The 16,459-nt window shown below is 35.6% G+C and overlaps 1 protein-coding gene across 1 annotated transcript in view; it reads left to right on the forward strand.

Moving 5' to 3' along the window:
- Positions 1 to 2,728: 2,728 nt before the first annotated feature.
- MBNL3 (muscleblind like splicing regulator 3) overlaps positions 2,729 to 16,459 on the forward strand; it is a 93,922-nt gene continuing 80,191 nt past the window's right edge. Inside the window, exon 1 of the mRNA XM_066248883.1 lies at positions 2,729 to 2,917. Coding sequence (XP_066104980.1) covers positions 2,741 to 2,917 — 177 coding nt within the window. The 5' untranslated portion in view covers positions 2,729 to 2,740. The remainder of the gene's footprint in view (positions 2,918 to 16,459) is intronic.

Consider the following 16,459-nt stretch of genomic DNA (forward strand, 5'->3'; position numbering starts at 1 on the left):
ATTGTGAAGGGGCTCTTAAACAAATAAGAGCAGTCAGGTCTTCTCCATGAAAGCCCTGCACTTTGCTCCCTTAGGCCCTTCATTCACTGAGTAACTAACTCTTATTCAACAGTCACAATTGACTATAATGTTTTTCTGAAGAGAAGTTCACTATGGCAGATATTATGGCAGGAAGATGAGTAAGAGTAGATGTCTAACCACTACAATGTGCGCCTGAAATTAATACAAAATCATGGTGAATATAAATTATAATTGAAATATAAAATTTAAATGAATACATACTTTTTAAAGTAAAAAACAGAACTGACAAATATCCATCTGCCACTGAAAGAGAAGTATAATACCTCCCAGGACATTTGTGATCTTGATTCTTCAACCAGAGGCCATTTTATTTTCAATATTTTCAAAGAAGGCAAAGTAACATATAACAAGTTATAGAAAGATTTTCACGAAGAATGACTCAGAGAAGCGCATGTTTTACTTTTCAATGTGTGAGCTTGTACAGATTATCTAGATACTTAATTTCCCATTGGCATATGAAGAATTAGATGACATTGAGCTTCATCCTTTTTCAATTTAAATTTTTATTTACTTATTCATTTTAGAGAGGAAAGAGAGAAAAAGAGACAGAGAGAAAGGGTGGGGGGAGCAGAAAGCCTCAATTCCCATATGTGCGTTGTCCAAGCAAGCCCAGGATCTCGAACCGGTGACCTCAGCATTGCAGGTTGATGCCTTATCCACTGTGCCACCACAGGTCAGGATGAACTTCATCTTGAATATGGAAAGGACAAATAGAAAAATTCAAACTCTAAAAAGTTATAGAAGACATTGTTTTAAAAAATTAAATGAGATATTTTTAGGAACTTTAATTCTAGATTTATTTGATACTCAGGACTTACTTTTGTGTTCAAAAATGCCTGTAATTTCAATATGTGTTCATAATGCCAGTAAATTAAACTTTCATGTATATTATAAGTAAAGTTGCTAAAAATTGTTGCTGGTTGACACTGGATTAAACTGCAAAGCTCAAAGCTGCACAATATTTGATGTATGAGTGAACAGTGCTTTCTGTCTCATTTATTTGTATATGATGAAACCTTTATCTAAGTTGTTCCAATATCCCTTCTTAGAGACTGATAATTGATTATGCATACACATAGAAAGAAAAAAAAGAAAGAAATCCAGCATCATTTCAAAGGAGTTTTTTAACTGAAGCACATTTTACATTTCCAGCCTCTATCCTACTTCATTTTCAGTGGGTCTCCAGCTAGTTATGTTGTGATCATCAACAACTAAATTTTAAGTACACACACAAAATTACCTCTTAAAGCAACTTAAATTTCCATAACAATTACTATTTTTTTGATTTGAGGAGAGGTAATCAATTTTTGGTAGCCCTTAGAAACTGTATACATGCAGGTGGATCATGACTGCATAAGAGATTGTAATGTCTAGTTCTGTCATTTTCTGTGCAGTGGAACCTAGAATGAATTTCTTCCTTAAAACAGATAAAAATTAAGCATTTACTTCTTTTAAATTGGGTTATTGGGTTGTTGTCAAGTCTTATATTGCAACAGTAAATTTGAGTATTTGCTTCACTTTACTATGTACAATTCTACACTGGGGAATGCCCATTTTATTTACAATGTCTCACTACGCTGTGTTGCACTGTCAGTATTTTATATGCTTCCTGTTTGGTTTCTTTGTTTGTTTTTAGCGTGACAGAAGGGTGGGGTCAGACAGGGACAGACAGCCTGGAAACATCAATATTTAATTGTGACATCTTAGTTGGTAATTGATTGCTTTCTCATATGTGCCTTGACCGGGGATTCCAGCAGAGCAAGTGACCCTTGGCTCAAGCCAGTGACTTTTTTGCTCAAGGCAGCAACCATGGGGTCATGTCTATGATCCCAGACTCAAGCTGGCGACCTCGAGCTCAAGCTGATGAGTCCACACTCAAGCCAGATGACGTGCTTCCTGTTTTAAATAGGAAATGGTTGCTTTGTTTCCAAATCTAGAGTTTAAGTCAAAATCATTATATTATATTTGCTAATTTTATTATTATTTTTTTTGCAGGTTTCTGAAAAGTGTCATTTCTGAAAACTCTGCTGCCTTGATTCCGCTCTAGAGCGGAATAAAACCCTCACCTTACAACTACCACTGTCAAAACCTGGTGTGCCTGTAATTCACCTTCAGCAACTTGTCCATTCATTTTATTTATTTAATTTTCAATATTTATAGTCAAGTATCTTCATCCTGATTTTGAAGCAATTTTTTTTCTTATAGTTGTAAAATAGGGAGAAAAACTTTTCTCCCCCTGAACTGAGACTATTCTACCAATTGAAACACAGCCAGTAACATACACTTTTTGGAAAAATAATTGAAAACATCAACTAGAGAATACATAATTATTTTTTTAAAGTCCACCAGTTATTTGAAGTAACTTTTGCAGAAAAACAAAATAAAACTGTTAATATTTTAACCTTTATGGTTCCCTTCTTATGAGTTGGTCTCTAACTGATTTTTTAGTTTTTCTGATACAGTTTTTATTATATAATTGGCTTTGAGTTTGACTAAATCTAATTCAACTTAAATAAAAAGCTAAGTGCTAATGAAGAAATATTTCACCAAAGCAACCTGTGATCTTTTTACATTTAGATTGGATTCATTTTTAATCTTTTAATAACAGCAGTAATATTGTCCTAGAGAGGGTACACTTTATTTTAATTTTGCTTTCAATATGATGGCTGTCAATGTTACCCTGGTTCGCGATACCAAGTGGCTGACTTTAGAAGTCTGTAGAGAATTTCAGAGAGGAACCTGCTCTCGAGCTGATGCAGACTGCAAGTTTGCCCATCCGTCAAGAGTTTGCCATGTGGAAAATGGTCGTGTGGTGGCTTGTTTTGATTCTTTAAAGGTGAGTCTTATCTAAATGCACATAATGTTTAAATTAAATCTTTTGATTTCTCTTTTTTGGACATATGATGTGCTTTGAAATTGGTAAAGTTAATAATAGCATGAAAGTGTTATTTTTTTTTTAAAAGACAAGATGTAGATCTTGTGTTTGTATAATAAGCTAGGCTAAATTTCACCCCAGCAAAGCCACTGATCAAGAGAGATAGACTTAAAGGAAAAAGAAATCAAGAATTTTTGTAGGAATGAGAAATCGCAGCCTTGCTATATTTTTTTTTTGTCTAGGATTTAGGTTTTGAATACAGTGATCATAATCTTTATATAATCTAGAGAACCTTTTTACTGAATTATATATAGTTTATTATCTATGTTATCAAAATACTTTTATCAGAAACTAGTCAGCTTTAAGAGAACAAAGTCATACCAAAAAAGTATACAATGAAAATCTCACTACTCAGTAAGAAAATGATGGCGTTTTGAAGTTTCTTAATCAAAGTTTATTATGAATGTTTAACTGATACACATTCTTATAAAACTAAGTTGACTAGTTTTTTCTTTCAAAACTGTTTTTTGACAAATTTCAGATTTGTGAGTACATTTTGTAAGGAAAATCCTATCGCTAAGTCCAACAAACACAAATAATATGTTTGTACATATATGATTGTAGAACAAGAAAATGCACTGATTTTCATAGTTATCTTTAAATTAAGGATAAATATATATAAAGTAAAGCATTAAAGTAAGAAAGCAATAGACTTCTGGTTTAATTAATATGATTTGTTAGGATGCATTAAAGATATTTTTTTTCAAAATGTGTCAAAATGGATGAAGCTTAACAAAAACTTTTATTTTTTGATATAGTTTTATGGTCATTATGACCAATTTTATCTCATTAACTTTTTTTATTTATGCATTGGCAAATAGAGAGGTATTCGTTCACGTGATTTTTCCTTCAGAAAACATTTTATCAACTGATATACTACTTAAGTAGTTATTTTTACTTATTTTGGGGTTACTAGTTTTGTTGCAAACCATTCCATTTCATGAGTGAAAACTTGTTTCATAAAGATAATGGCAATTTCTACCATTAAAAATGTCTGGAGTGTTCTTATTTGTGATAAATATTATGACTAAAGGACTTATTTTTTTTCATTTCAGTGTCATTCAAGTTGCATCTACAATTACTTTGTGTATTATATAAATCTGCTGCTGCAGAACTGGGCAGTGCCATGAGGTGGAAAAGAACACTGTGTTACTTGTGAGAAAAGATGCTTTTCATCCAGTCCATAAAGTGGATCTGGCTCTACATTAGGCACTTTACAATTTTTTTTCAGAAGAGCTGAGGTACCGTTCCAACCCCGCTATTGACCTCAGCTAATTAATCTGACACAACTTGAGTTATTTCACCTGTAACAGTTGGCCATTTGTCTCTACTTAACCTGCACGATCATTGTGGAGATTCCAGTAAGATAAAGATTAATGAAAAACCATTCATCACTATAAAAATGAATTAAATAAAAGATTTTCTTACTATTAACTAACATGTTTTTTTTTAAGGCTTCAAATCAGTTTTATCAACTGAGTGTTTGTTATTTCAAACTACAAACTCACGTTCCAAATCTATATGCTCAAATTTAGTTGCCTGTCATGTTAATTCTTCAAGCTAAGAATCACTGTTTTTGTGGTTTACTCTTTGGTACAGTTACTTTCAGGCTTTGTAAAGTCTGTCTTCCCAGATATTTGTGGAAGAAGACATGTGATATTCTTAATTATTGTTACAGTTTAGATCAGTTCGTCCATTTAAGGACAGTATGGAGTGCCAGGGAGGAAACATTTCTAGGAAAAGTAGTATGGAAAATGATTGTTAACCAAATGTATACTGCATTATCATTTAAAAGCTTGAAAAGTGTTTAACTCAGAAACTACAAAGATAATGAATATTAACAAGCCACTTAATTACTTAAATATACTAACTAATCACTGCATACAGAGTTTTAAAAAATAATTTTGCATTGTTGTTACATTGTGACAAGTCACGCAGGATATAGATGATTTACAACATATTATGATTATATTATAAAATTTTAATATAAATTTAATATTTCAAACATACACTGCCTTTTAAATGATTACCTTTTTATTTAAATAGCACAATTGTCACAGATCCATGTCTTCACAAAAGCTCTTTATTTCCTTTTTTTAAATATATATTATCTCTTACTGATGATATACTTGAAATGTATGTTAAGTTGAGGGTAACTGACCTATGTGGATTATACTACTATCATATTTATAATATACAAATAACACATCTTAATGGTTATCACAATCTTTGCTACCCTCATTGAGTTTGTATAATTGAAATTCCTTTGAAATGCATCTGTGCACTGTTTCTTTTCTCATGAATAGATAAATGACTGAAGCAACCATTTGTTGAGTTTTAGGCTGTTGCTTTTTATTGTTGTTGCTGTTTTGTTTTTGTAAGGACCCCATTAATACTATGTACTATACGAAATGATGATGGATATTTGCCTTCATAATGGGCACAATAGTTATAAAGTCCTATACTGAGTTCATGATGAGGGAATGTTCTGAAAATAAAGAGGGCAAGCTTGACAGTTTTTGTGCATTGTGCTGAAGTGCTATGGCCATTATTCCATGAATGCTGCATGTTCAGTGATGAAGGTTGCACTGTCTTCAGATAGAGCACAAGATTAAGTTCCAGCTACATAGAAGAGTCTTGTGTTATGTTGATATGCAGCTGTTTTTGAATCAATTGCCTAATCTGCTTGACACAAATTATTTAAAAACTTTTCTCCAAAGTATTGCTTGTTTTGTAGCAAATTATTGATATTATAGTTTACCATTGATTTGATTTGGTATTTTTAGTGGATGTCTCTGAGAGTTAACAAAACATCATCACTAAAAATACCAACCTAAAAACTTTGAGATTATTTTCATAACAAAGATTGTTATCTTTACATATTCTGCTTCAACAATGGTATGATAATCTTGAACCTTCCTTTCTGTACCTGAAATAATGTGATATTACTGTCTGTTTTCCCAAAAGAATATAAACATTGTCATTATTTCATTATGACATATCAACACCCATCACATCTTCTCAATTCACTCATCATTTTGGATAGTTTTGTAATAAAAAGTTTTCAGAAAAGGCCATAGCAGCAAGCATAGTCAGACAATAATCATGTTTATGCTTATACATTCCTAAAATATTTGAATTGGGTGAGTAACACACATAAAAGAGCTCTACACTATCTTCAAACATCATATATGATCACAAGCATAATATTTTCACAAGCATGATATAAGTGAAACCTATTCTATAGGCATATGAATGTGAACCTATCTTTGTAGATTAAATTGTCCTGAGTTACCAGTATATTCTGTACTAACATTACTAGTCACAGCAGTTTTCTCTAGTTTAAAATTTGATAAATTTTTGAGTGAATATTCACTTCACCCTTATTTGATAATGGAAAATTTACCAGGATCAGAAGACTCCTAGCAACATAATCCTAAGGGTCTCTAGATTATGCAAGATTTGGGACCATATTTTGAGCTCCATCAGAGGGGTCTTCCTTACTAAAATACACAAAAGCAACATCTGTCACCCTTAGACTCACAGAAAATAACATTTTACTGAATTACCTATAGTTTTTATGATACTGACCTAAAAGAGGAAGTATCTTTGGTTAAAGTCAATGCTATATTGGACATTGCAAAAACCACTTTTGAAAGAAAAATGGAATTGTAATTAGTACTTAAATACATATTTATATTTCAGTCTCACTTTTTAAACTTTTATTTTTGAAATAATTATAGACACACCAATGTTGTGAAAATTATACAGAGAGTTCCTGCATACCTTTCACCCAGTTTCCTATAGTGTCACCTATTTATATACCACACATAACACAGTTAACAAAATCAGGAAATTAACTCTAGTACACTATTATTAACTAAACCAGAGATCATATTTTTATTTCACCAACTTGCCCTCTTCCTTTCTCCATTTCAGAATCCAGTCTGGAACCCCCCATGTCCTTGACTTGTCATGTCTCCTTAATCTTGTCCAATCTGTGACAGTTTCTCAGTGTTTCCTTATGTTTCATTTCCATGACACTTCCAATGAGTCAGTTATTTTATAGAATGCTTCTTAAATGTTTTCTCATGATTTGATAGGTTATACATTTTTGCAAGAAAGTTACAAAAATGATTTGCCTTCTATCAAAGAGTATGTGATATTGATGTATCTTTTCATTCAGTATGCTGTAATCATTTGATAATGATGGTGTCTGCTAAGTTCCTTTGCTATAAAGTGATTCGTTTTCCTTTTCTACAAATTGATAGTATCTTTTTATTTATTCATTGTCCCTTGAAACAAGTCATTGATTGTAAGGTACATCCCAATATCCAAACTACAAAAATGTGCATCTTAGAAATAACAGGTAATGTTCCTTTATAACTATGGTCAACCAAGAAAGGGAGGGAGGGAAAAATGAAACATTAATATGACAGAGAAAGTAACAATGGCAGGCCACCCAAAAGGAATGACACTGAAGAATGGAAAAGCCTAATAAATTTTGTGATGTGCATGTCTGTGTTGCATGCTATTAGGGTGGCCCTTGCACTTGAGTTAATACCCATGGCTATACCTAAAATATTTTATGCCTTTATTTTCTTGATAAATAAAATTTCCCCTTAATTAAAAAAATTGCACATCATTATGAAGGGAAAAGAAAATGAAAAATAAATGTTTAAAATCACATACAAGAAGATAAGAACAAAAAAGAGAAGATAAAAATAAAATGTAACCAAATGTAAATAAAATGTAGTCTCAACTATCCAATACCCCAGTAACTTTTACATATTTCCTTTTAGTATTTCTGTCTTTTCCTTTTTTATATAAATTTTTATTAATTTTAATGGGGTGACATCAATAAAGCAGGGTACATATGTTCAAAGAAAACATGTCCAGGTTATCTTGTCATTCAATTATGTTGCATACCCATCACCCAAAGTCAGATTGTCCTCAGTCACCTTCTATCTAATTTTCTTTGTGACGCTCCCCCTCTCCCTTCCCTCTCCCTCCCTCTCTTTCCCACCCCCCACTCCCTAGTAACCACCAAACCCTTGTCCATGTCTCTGAGTCTTGTTTTTATGTCTTTTCTATAATTATATATACTGACTAAACCTTGCTTTACCTCCTGCCTTGCATACTATTTTTCCTCACTTGTCCCCCCTTGCTAATCCTGAACAATCAACTTCTTCTATTTCTCTTTCTTATTTTTCTCAAGATGCAAAAAAGAAAACAAAATCCAGATACTGCCTGATTTCCCCTTTGTAGACTTTTAAAAAACATACCAGTTATTGTGGTTATTTTTATTTTTTACTATTTTTAATTTTTAAATTTTATTTTTAAAATTAAATTTAACAGGGTGACTGATCATTAAGAGTACATAGGTTTCAAGTAAACATTTCTACAGCATTTAAATTGTTGATTATGTTGTATACCCATCACCCAAAGTCAAATCATTTTCTGTCACCTTATATATGTCCCTCTTTACAACCTTCCCCCCACCCACTTCTCCTTCCCCTTTCAATCAAATCCCATTCCTCCTCCTTCACGTTCCCTTCCCCCTGCTAATCACTTTACTTTTACTTATGTCCATAAGTCTCAGTTTTATATCCCACCTATGTGTTAAGTCATATAGTTCTTAGTTTTTTCTAATTTACTTATTTCACTCAGTATAATGTTCTCAAGGTCCAGCCATGTTGTCGTGAATGTCACTATGTCGTCATTTCTTATGGTTAAGTAGTATTCCATTGTATTGAGTTGGCAAGAAAGTAATTTTGGTTTTGTAGTGTGAATTAAAACTCATTTTTTATACAAAGAATAAATTTTAATCAATTATATATTTTCCATTTTGTTCAATGACCTTTTGCCACCTTTCTTGCAGCTTCATGATTCCATGCTCATAGAAATTTTGGTCCTTATCAGCAAAAAACTGAACCAAGTGTGAATTAAGGTCATCATTATTTGTGAATGTTTTACTATTCAGAGTTTTTCAAACTTCGAAATAAATGGTAATCAGATGGTGCCAGATCAGGGCTATATGGGGGGACACAAAATCACTTCCCAACCTAGTTCCAATAATTTCCCAGGAGTTACTAAAGATGTGTGAAACTTTGCATTATCATGGTGGAACACAATTCCTTGGCAATTTGCCAGTTCTGGCTGTTATTCTTTGATTGTTTCATCCAGTTTTATTAGTTGTTGACAGTAAACATCTGAATTGATCATCTGGTTTCTTGGAAGTAGCTCAAAATATACAACACCTTTGTAGTCCCACCAAATTGATAGCATAACCTCTTTTCTGATGCAATTCAGCTTTAGATGTGGTTTGTGCTGGTTTATCATGCTTGCACCATGATTGTTCTTGAATGATGTTATTGTGTAGATGACCCATTTTTTAACACCAGTGATGATTCTTTTCAAAAAACAGTTGGATTCATTGAGCTTGAGATGCATATGGCAAATATTGATTTGCTGTGTTAAGTGAATCTCTTTTGATTCATATGGAACCCAAATATCAAGCTTCTTACAGAGTCCAAGATATTTTAAGTGATTTTCAATTGTTGAGTGCAATACATTTAACATTTCTGCAATCTCTCAGTTATATGACTTTTCCCTTCAATTATGACTTTGATTTGGTCATCATCAACTTCAGTAGGTCGACCAGAATGTTAGTCAACTTTGACTGAAAAATCTCCAGAATGGAATTTTCTAAACCAATTCTGACATATGCCTTCTGTTATTAAATCAACATCATAAACTTCACATATCTTTTTTGTGAGCCTCGGCAGCTTTTTTTCTTTTACATAAAAAAGTAAAATATGGAGGGCCAAGAGCACTTGAGGGAGTGCTGCCAATGGAAAAGGGTCAGAGTGTGGGCACGGGGGCCCCGGCCACAGCCCCACACCCAGCTCTGGAAGTGCTCGGAACCCTCAGTGCCCCTTCCATGTCTGGAGAAAAAAGAGGAGAGGGTAGCAAGAATCATCAACTTTCATATGTGCCTTGGCCAGGGCTGGTATTAATAATTGCCAGGGAAGCTAAGACACTTAAGGTTGAGGAACAAAAGGAAAGAAGTGAGGTGACCTGAGAGAAGATGACAATGGCGTAGGTAGAAGTTCCAACTCCCATCTCCCAGAACCAAAGTGGATTACAACTTAAAAACAATCATCTTGAAAAGCCAACTTTGGACTATACTAAAAGGAATCTATAACCAAGGATCACTGAAGAAACCACACTGAGATTGGTAAGAAGGGTGGAGACGTGGAAAAGGGATGCCCCATTCCCAGGAGTGAGTGCAGGCCCAGAGGGACTCTCACGGCAGGGTGGGTTGCCTGGACAGTTGTGGGTTCTCAGCCCCAGGACCAGATCCTCAGTCTAGAACCCCAAAGACCAGAAGAGGCACACGGACAGTATTTAGCTGAGAAAAGAGCTGGGTTACTGTTTGTGAGAAAGAGACAGAACACTCAGGCCCCGGTTCCATCTTAAAGGGACCACACAGAAAACCTCATTCACAGTCATTTACCCGGGGCTCCAGAAGTGGGGAGAGCTGAGAGGAGTGGAGTTGCGAGAAGACAGTGTAATCTTGGAGGCACAGGTAGAGACACTGTGGGGGACAGCCACCCTAACCCCTGTGCTGAGTCACTCCTCAAATATAAAGTGACCATATAAAACAACACCAATAAAGGGAAGCAATTACCCCACCCACTGGAGGCCTTCTTGCTCCAATCAGAGCAAAGAGTCACTTAGAAACAGGGGGTGTGTCAGGGATACAGGTTTTGAGTGCTGAGTTCTGTGCTACAACACCCCCCACACTGTGGAGTACTTGCTTAAGGGCAGGCACACCTGTGGTGGCTGCAGTGGTGGGCAGATGCCGGCAGTGCCCATGCCAGAGTGCCCAAGGAGGCAGCAGTGGGCCAGTGGGCAGACCACACCTTAGGAACACAGAGGCTACACTCACTGGCCAAGAGTAGATAAAAGCCAATTGGAAGAGAAAAGATGGCAGTGGAGTAGGCAGACATACAAACTGCCACCTCCCAGGACAAAACTGGATTACAAATTAATTTAAGAACAATCATCATGAAAAAAACAACTTTGGACTAAAAGAACAGGACTCGAAAAACAAGAAGCACAGAAGAAACCACACCAAGACTGGTAGGAAGTGCAGGAACACAGTGAGGGTTCCCCGCTCCCAGGAGCAAGGGATGGCTGAGGGTCCAGAGGGATTCTCACTGTGGAGAGAGAGATCCGAGGAGGTGGGGTTCCTCATCCCTAAGATCAGAGCCCCAGCCTACAGATCCAGAAACTAGAAGAGACAACCTGAAAGCATTAGTGGGGAAAAGAGCAGGATTTCAGTCTACAGTGGTACCTTGAGATATGAGAGGAACAACATATAATTTTTTAAAGATATGAGCTGCGACTCATTCTGTATTTTTTTAAATCTTATTTTTATTAATTTTAATGCAGTGACAGTGATAAATCAGGGTACATATGTTCCGAGAAAACATCTCCAGATTATTTTGACCTTTGATTATGCTGCATACCCTTCACTCAAAGTCAAATCGTCCTCTGTCACCTTCTATCTGGTTTTCTTTGTGCCCCTACCCTGCCCCCACTCCCTCCCTCTACTTCCTCGACCCTTCCCCACCCCTCCACCCCATGCCCTGTTACCATCACATTCTTGTCTATGTCTCTAAGTCTCATTTTTATGTCCCATCTATGAATTGGTTCATATAGTTTTTAGTTTTTTTCTAATTTACTTATTTCACTCCTTATAATGTTATCAAGGTCCATCCATGTTATTGTAAATGATCCAATGTCATCATTTGTTATGGCTGAGTAGTATTCCATAGTATATATGTACCAAAGCTTTTTAATCCACTCATCCTCTGACGGACACTTGGGCTGTTTCCAGATCTTCACTATTGTGAACAATGCTGCTATAAACATGGGGGTGCATTTCTCCTTCTGGAACCATTCTATGGTGTCCTTGGGGTATATTCCTAAAAGTGGGATGGCTGGGTCAAAAGGCAGTTCAATTTTCGATTTTTTGAGGAATCTCCATACTGTTTTCCACAGAGGCTGCACCAGTCTGCATTCCCACCAGCAATGCAGGAGGGTTCCCTTTTCTCCACATCCTTGCCAGCACATATTCTGTGTTGTTTTGTTGATGAGCGCCATTCTAACCGGTGTGAGGTGATATCTCATTGTGGTTTTAATTTGCATTTCTCTAACGATTAATGATGTTGAGCACCTTTTCATATACTATTGGCCACTTTTTCATATACTATTTAGTATACTATTGGCCATCTGTATGTCCTCTTTGAAGAAGTGTCTATTCATTTCTTTTGCCCATTTTTTGATTAGATTGTTTGTCTTTCTGGTGTTGAGATTTACGAGTTCTTTATAAATTTTAGTTATTAACCCCTTATCAGACATACTGTCAAATATGTTCTCCCATTGTGTAGTTTGTCTTTTTATTCTGTTCTTATTGTCTTTGGCTGTGCAAAAGGTTTTTAATTTGATATAGTCCCATTTGTTTACCCTGTCGTTTATTTCACTTGCCCGTGGAGATAAATCAGCAAATATATCGCTGCGAGAGATGTCAGAGAGCTTACTGCCTATGTTTTCTTCTAAGATGCTTATGGTTTCATGCCTTACATTTAAGTCTTTTATCCATTTTGAGATTATTTTTGTGAATGGTTTAAGTTGGTGGTCTAGTTTCATTTTTTTTGCAGGTTGTTGTCCAATTTTCCCAACATCATTTTTTGAAGAGTCTGTCTTTACTCCATTGTATTTCCTTACCTCCTTTGTCAAATATCAGTTGTCCATAGAACTGTGGGTTTATTTCTGGGTTCTCTGTTCTGTTCCATTGATCTATGTGCCCGTTCTTATGCCAGTACCAGGCTGTTTTGAGTACAATGGCCTTGTAGTATAACTTGATATCAGGAATTGTGATACCTCCCCCTTTATTCTTCTTTTTTAAGATTGCTGAGGCTATTCGTGTTCTCTTTTGGTTCCATATAAATTTTTGGAATATGTAATCTATATCTTTAAAGTATGTCACTGGTATTTTAATTGGTATTGCATTGAGTTTATAAATTACTTTGGGTAATATAGACATTTTAATGATGTTTATTCTTCCTATCCATGAGCATGGTATATGCTTCCACTTGTCTGTATCTTCCTTGATTTCTTTTATCAATGTTTTATAATTTTCCGAGTACAAGTCTTTAGTCTCCTTGGTTAAATGTACTCCTAGGTACTTTATTTTTTTCGTTGTAATAGTGACGGGGATTGTTTCCTTAATTTCTCTTTCTGATTGTTCATTGTTGGTGTATAAAAATGCCTCTGATTTCTGAGTATTAATTTTATATCCTGCCACCTTGCTGAATTAATTTATCAGGTCCAGTAGTTTTTTTGACTGAGACTTTAGGATTTTCTGTATACAATATCATATCATCTGCAAATAATGATAGCTTTACTTCTTCTTTTCCAACTTGAATACCTTGTATTACTTCTTCTTGTCTGATTGCTGTGGCTAGGACTTCCAGGACTATGTTGAATAAGAGTGGTAAAAGGAGGCACCCCTGCCTTGTTCCTGATCTTAAGGGGATTGCTTTTAATTTTTGTCCATTGAGTATGATGTTGGCTGTGGGTTTGTCATAGATGGCTTTTATTATGTTGAGGTATGTTCCCTGTATTCCTACTTTGCTGAGAGTTTTGATCATAAATGGGTGCTGGATTTTATCAAATGCTTTTTCTGCATCTATTGAAATTATCATGTGGTTTTTCTCCTTCCTTTCATTTATGTGATGAATAACATTGATAGATTTGCAAATATTGTACCAGCCTTGCCTCCCCAGAATAAATCCCACTTGGTCATGGTGTATGATATTTTCCATATATTGTGGGATCCGGTTTGCTAATATTTTGTTGAGGATTTTAGCATCTATATTCATCAGGGATATTGGCCTATAATTTTCTTTCTTTGTGTTGTCTTTGCCTGGTTTTGGAATCAGAATTATGCTCACCTCATAAAGGGAGCTTGGAAGTCTTCCTTCCTCTTGAATTTTTTGAAATAGCTTGAGAAGGATAGGAGTTAGTTCTTCTTTGAATAGTTGGTAGAATTCACTTGTGAAGCCATCTGGCCCAGGACTTTTCTTTGTTGGGAATTTTTTGATAACTGTTTTGATCTCATTTGGTGTAATCAGTCTGTTTAGGTTTTCCGATTCTTCCAGACTGATTTTTGGAAGATTGTATGTTTCAAGGAATTTGTCCATTTCATCCAGGTTGTCTAGTTTTTTGGCGTACAGTTCTTCAAAATATTTTCTTACAATCCTTTGTATTTCTGTTGTGTCAGTTGTTATTTCTCCCCTCTCATTTCTAATTTTATTTATTTGAGTCCTCTCTCTCTTTTTCTTGGTGAGTCTAGTTAAAGGTTCATCAATCTTGTTTACCTTTTCAAAAAACCAGCTACTAGTTTCTTTGATCCTCTGTATTGTTTCTTTAGTCTCTATGTCATTTATTTCTGCTCTGATCTTTATTATTTTCTTCCTTCTACTACATTTAGGCTTTACTTGCTGTTCTTTTAGATGCAGGGTTAAGTTGTTTATTTGAGTTTTTTCTAGCTTCTTAAAGTGTGCCTGTAGTGCTATGAACTTCCCTCTCAGTACTGCTTTTGCTGTGTGTATTTTTCATTGAGATCCGAGTGAAATTCTGAGATATGAGTCATGGTTTGGGAAGTTGCACTGTTTGGCGCATTGGCACATGGGTCCAGTATCTACAGCACAACATCAGCATCTCATTCTTTCTCATGAGTTACCTGCAGAATCAAGTCAAATCTTGTGTACTGTACTCGTTTTTGCATCATTTTTTACTAACTTTTCTGTGAGCTATTATGGAGTCAAAGAAAGTGAGTGTAAATGACAGTGGTGAGTGGAAGAAGAGAATGTTATCAATGGAAGTAAAGCAAGAAATAATAGGAAAACATGAGCGTGGTGTACAAGTGATTGAGCTGGCAAGGCTGTAGGACCGCAATACATCTACAATTTGTACCATTCTTAAACAAAAGGATGCCATCAAAAGTACAAATCCAGCAAACAGAACTACAATTCTGTGCCAATTAAGTACAAATATCCATGAAGAAATGGAGAAGCTTCTGCTGATGTAGGTGAAAGAGAAAGAGCTGGCAGGAGATACAGTGATGGAGACTGTAATATGTGAAAAGGCATGTATTATTTATGGCGACTTGAAGAAGAAAGAACCATCCACCTCAAAAGAGGCAGCAGAAGACACATTTAAGGCAATTCATGGCTGGTTTGAAAATTTCAAGAAGAGATCTCGCATCCACTTGGTGCTGAGGCATGGTGAAGCTGCGAATGCTGATGTTAAGGCAGCTAAGGAGCACATCACACGTTTTGCTGTTCTTATCACAAAGGAAGGCTACATCCTCTAAAAAGTGTTCAACTGTGATGAAACAGGATTATTTTAGGAAAAAATGCCCTGGAAGACTTTCATCAATGCAGAGGAGAAGAAGCTGCCGGGCCATAAACCCATGAAGAACCATCTGACCCTTGCATTGTGTACAAATGCTAGTGGTAAGTGTGAAGTAAAGCCACTGCTAGTGTATCATTCCAAAAATCCTTGAGCTTTTAAGACTCACAAGATTCTTAAAGAAAAACTGCCAGTTATGTGGCATGCCAATGCTAGGGCATGGGTTACATGGCAGTTTTTTATTGAATGGCCAAATCTTGTCTTTGGTCCTGCAGTGAAGACATCTCTTCAAGAAAATGAACTGCTGATGAATGCATTACTAATCCTTGAAAATGTTCCAGCCCACCTACCAGGTCTTGAAGATGACATTCTCGATGAGTTCAAATTATTAAAAGTCCTCTACCTCCCACCCAACACAACTTCAATCTTGCAACCTATGGATCAGTAGGTAATTTCCAACTTTGTTTTGTGTGTGTGTGTCTTTTTTAATAAATTTTTATTAATGTTAATGGGGTGACATCAATAAATCAGGGTACATCTATTAAAAGAAAACATGTCCAGATTATCTTGTCATTCACTGATGTTGCATACCCATCACCCAAAGTCAGATTGTCCTCCATCACCTTTTTCCTAGTTTTCTCTGTGCCCCTCCCCCTCACCCTCAACCTCTCCTCCTTCCCTCCCATGCCCCCCTCCCCCCCAACCCCCGGTAACCACCACACTCTTGTCCATGTCTCTTAATCTCGTTTTTATGTCCCACCAATGTATGAAATCATGTAGTTCTTGGTTTTTTCTGAATTACTCATTTCACTCCATATAATGTTATCAAGATCCCATCATTTTGTTGTAAATGATCTTATGTCATCATTTCTTATGGCTGAGTAGTATTACATAGTGTATATGTGCCACATCTTCTTTGTCCAGTCTTCTATTGAAGGGCTTTTTGGTTGTTTC

The sequence above is a fragment of the Saccopteryx bilineata genome, chromosome X (genome assembly GCF_036850765.1).
Source record: "Saccopteryx bilineata isolate mSacBil1 chromosome X, mSacBil1_pri_phased_curated, whole genome shotgun sequence".
NCBI classification, from domain to species: domain Eukaryota; kingdom Metazoa; phylum Chordata; class Mammalia; order Chiroptera; family Emballonuridae; genus Saccopteryx; species Saccopteryx bilineata.